This window comes from Dipodomys ordii, unplaced genomic scaffold (genome assembly GCF_000151885.1).
Source record: "Dipodomys ordii isolate 6190 unplaced genomic scaffold, Dord_2.0 Scaffold4179, whole genome shotgun sequence".
NCBI classification, from domain to species: domain Eukaryota; kingdom Metazoa; phylum Chordata; class Mammalia; order Rodentia; family Heteromyidae; genus Dipodomys; species Dipodomys ordii.
The window spans coordinates 1-3,749 of record NW_012271393.1 but is presented as its reverse complement, the minus strand read 5'-3'; the positions used below and the strand labels follow the sequence as shown (position 1 = coordinate 3,749).

Sequence of the window (3,749 nt, the reverse complement as noted above, 5' to 3'; positions counted from 1 at the left end):
AAAAAAAAAAAAAAAGAACAGACATGAAACTAGAGTCCCTGTCAGTTACCATCTAGTCCATCAGTCCTTGCCACATAGTGGTCTTTGTGACCCTAAAGTTCTGTGTGTCCAGAGCAGAAGTCACCTTTGATCTGGGCAAATCCTGGTAAGAAACTTAATTTTCCTTGGCCACTGCATGAGAGTCAGAGATGAAGGGACCAGTCTGGGCTGGTGCTTGGTTTCAGCAAACTCTGAGCAGGTTTGCTGAAACAATGACAAAGGGAGGAGCTCCTCCTAAGATTTTTCTGTGACCTTAAAGAGGAGGAACTGAACCCTGTCTCCACTTAGGTAGTCTGAATGTCAAATCTGCTGTTGCCAGCCCCTCAGGACAGAGGAAGCTGCAGCATGTCAGTTTTCATTAAGCCAACCATCAATTGGACATATGCCAGGCTTGAGAAGCTAAAGCTGGATAGAGGCCCTGCAGTCTTTTACTGCTATTCTTAATGGGTCTGGTAAACCTGCATTTCAGATCTAAGAAGAAAATGTCAAGAGAGGAGGGTTGAGACACTACACTGTACAAAGGAAATAAGCTCTTTATAAAGCCTGGTTGATCCATAGGCCGAGGCCCCCATAATTGCTATGGAATCTTGTAGGATTCATTCCTTCTGGCCAGATGTTTCTTCTGGTGATTGGCCCAACCTGTCTCCAGTACAGCTGTTTGATGGATGCTGTGATTGCTGTTGGTACAACCCTGCCCTCCTGCTTGTGGCAGTTCATCTTCATCAATATCAGACTTGGCCGTCACTGTCTTGGCTTCACTCTGTCCTGTCCATTTGAGGCTTGGAGTTCTTTGTCCCTGGGGAAGGCAATCCTGCACATTCCTGGAAGCAACCTGAGGACAGAATCCTCACCCTGCTAGTTTTTGTTGGAGACAGGCGTATTCATGTATGTATGTGTGTAGTGGGACAATAGTACACACATTGCAAGTAAAGTGCTTGAAACATGGTATATGACATATACACTGTGAGGTTTTTTTTGTTTGTTTTTCTCCTTTCCGTAGAGTTTTATTTGGCTCACAGTTTTGGAGGCTGAAAGTCCAGCCTTGTGCAGGCTCAGGTTCAGGCTCAGGCTGGTGCCTATCCTTTCAGGTCATTAAAGCTTGGTGATAACCAGGACTTGTTTTTTTTTTTTTTTTTTTGGTCCGGTCGTGGGGCCTGAACTCTGGGCCTGGGCACTGTCCCTCAGCTCTTCAGCTCAAGGCTAGTGCTCTACCACTTGAGCCACAGCGCCACTTTCGGATTTTTTCTTTTTGCTTATGTGGTGCTAAGGAATCGAACCCAGGGCCTTGAGCATGCAAGGCAAGCGCTCTACCACTGAGCCACCTTCCCAGCCCACTTGTTTTTTTTTTTTAAATAATAATTTAAAAAATAATTTTATTGAGCTAAGTGGCAGTGATGCATGCCTATAATCTTATGGTTCAGGAGGCTGAAATCTGAGGATTGCAGTTTGTAGCTAGCTATGGCAGCAAAGTCTATGAGTATCTTTTCTCCAGTTAACTACTAAAAAGTTGGGAGCAGAGCTGTGATTCAAGTGGTAGAACACCAACCTTAGGTGCAAAAGTAAGGGAGAGAGCCCAGACCCTGAATTCAAGCCCCAATAATAGTACACACACACACACAGAATTTCATTTTTTTCAAGTATTGAATTCAACCTCCAGAGACTCTGAATTTCCATTCTCCATTCTTCAGGATGCACTGGCTCCAGCGCCAGGCTGGAGTCCTCCATGCCTGGCACACAGCTCCCTGGGGTGCCTGGACACTGTGTTTTAGGCACTTTTTTTTTTTTTTGGTCCGGTCGTGGTGCCTGAACTCTGGGCCTGGGCACTGTCCCTCAGCTCTTCAGCTCAAGGCTAGCGCTCTAGCGTTTGAGCCACAATGCCACTTCCGTCTTTTTTCTCTTTGCTTATGTGGTGCTTAGGAATCGAACCCACTCAGGCTTGCAAGGCAAGCGCTCTACCACTGAGCCACCTTCCCAGCCCCTGTTTTAGGCACTTCAAAGCATCATCTAATCCTACCAATTCTGCAGCATAAGTAGTATTTTATAGGTGAGGTTTGGGATGATTAACTTTCTTAGGTTCTACAGCATGGATTTGAACCTGGTGCACCTGCCTGTAAAGGTGACAGGTGCTCCTCAGGGCTGCATATGTGGTTTTCAGTTGAAATCACAGCTTGTCCTACCCAGGATGTCAGTATTGTGAAGCTTCAGGACTCTCCTCTATCACTTCAGGCTCTGGTCCATGGAACTAGAGTTAATGGGGAAATCCATAATTCAATGAAGGCAAAACATTTCGGTTCTTCTCTCTGTGTGACCACTTGGAGCATATTCCACCAGTCAGCATTAGCCTTTTGCTGATTTTTCTGTCCTGTATGACCTTATCGAAGCAGAACTGAGCCATATTTCCCACTTAGGGAGGGGACAAAGTGAAGGGTTCTGACCAATGGGAGTGAGGGAACTTGTGAATAAGGGGTTATAGTCATTTTGAGGTGAAAGATGGGTATATTAACCTAAGTCAACTCCCTCAAATACTGTGTGTGTGGTGTGGCATGGCAGTCCTGAGGATTGAATTCAGGACCTAGACACTCTCCCTGAGCTTTTTTGCTCAAAGCCAACATTCTACCACTTGAGCCACAGTTCTACTTCTAGCTTTTTGGTAGTTAATTAGAGATGAGAACCATGAACTGGGTGGCTTCAAACCACAATCCTCAGACCTCAGCCTCCTGACGTTATAGCTAGGATTATATGCATGAGCCACAGGTGCCCAGCTCAAATACTTGTTTTAAATGCCTTCATAAACAATGCCTAAACAGTCAAAACAAAGTAATTATCTAGGTAATTTAGGCTCATTTCTCCATGGGTTTGGCATTGGGGCTTAGGTCATTAGATTTTATGAGTCTTCCCCAAAGGAACCCAGACAGAAAAAATTAACACTGACAAAGCTGTTTTCCTCAGCAGCAAGCTTGCTGAGAAACCTGTTTGTGTTTCACATTGGCTGGGGGACTCCAGAGGTGACTATGAAGCTGGTAGTGTTTAGCTGCAGTGGGTCTACCATTTGGGCCTAAATGCACCAGTTTTGGGCCCCAAGGTAAGTGTAGTCTGTAAACATCAAGCTCTGTACCTTCAACATCCTTTATCAAGGAGTGGCCCTCTGGTCCCTCGTGGGATAGCCCTTGGAAGGAGTTGATGAGGAAACACAGTGGACGGGGCGGGGCCTGTACGACTTGGACTCACCTACAGGGTGAGTGCGTGTGAGTGAAGGGGCGTGTCTGGGCCTTGGCAGTTGGAGCCAGGAGGTGGTTTAGGCGCGTTTCTTCACATACTGAGGCCCAAAGTAACAAGCCGCGCTGAGGTCTGAAAGCTGTGGGCGCGGGTTCCCCGGCGGGAGGGCGGGGCGGGGCGCGGCGGGCGGAGCCCGGCTTCCGGCCTGGCGGGGGCGGGCCTCCGGGTCTCCATGGAGACGGCTTCCAGACACCCGCGGGCGTTGGGAGCCGGTGGCGGCATGGACGCGGACAGCCTCCTGCTGTCGCTGGAGCTGGCTTCGGGCAGCGGGCAGGGCCTGAGCCCGGACCGTCGGGCCTCGCTGCTCACGTCGCTCCTGCTGGTGAAGCGCGACTACCGCTACGACCGCGTCCTCTTCTGGGGCCGCATCCTCGGCCTGGTCGCCGACTACTACATCGCGCAGGGCCTGAGCGAGGACCAGCTGGCCCCGCGCA

At 48.9% G+C, this 3,749-nt stretch overlaps 1 protein-coding gene across 1 annotated transcript in view; it reads left to right on the top strand.

Annotated features, from left to right (window-relative positions):
- Positions 1 to 401, top strand: part of LOC106002183 (MAD2L1-binding protein-like) — a 4,424-nt gene extending 4,023 nt beyond the window's left edge. Inside the window, exon 3 of the mRNA XM_013037101.1 lies at positions 328 to 401. Coding sequence (XP_012892555.1) covers positions 328 to 401 — 74 coding nt within the window. The remainder of the gene's footprint in view (positions 1 to 327) is intronic.
- Positions 402 to 3,749: the final 3,348 nt, after the last annotated feature.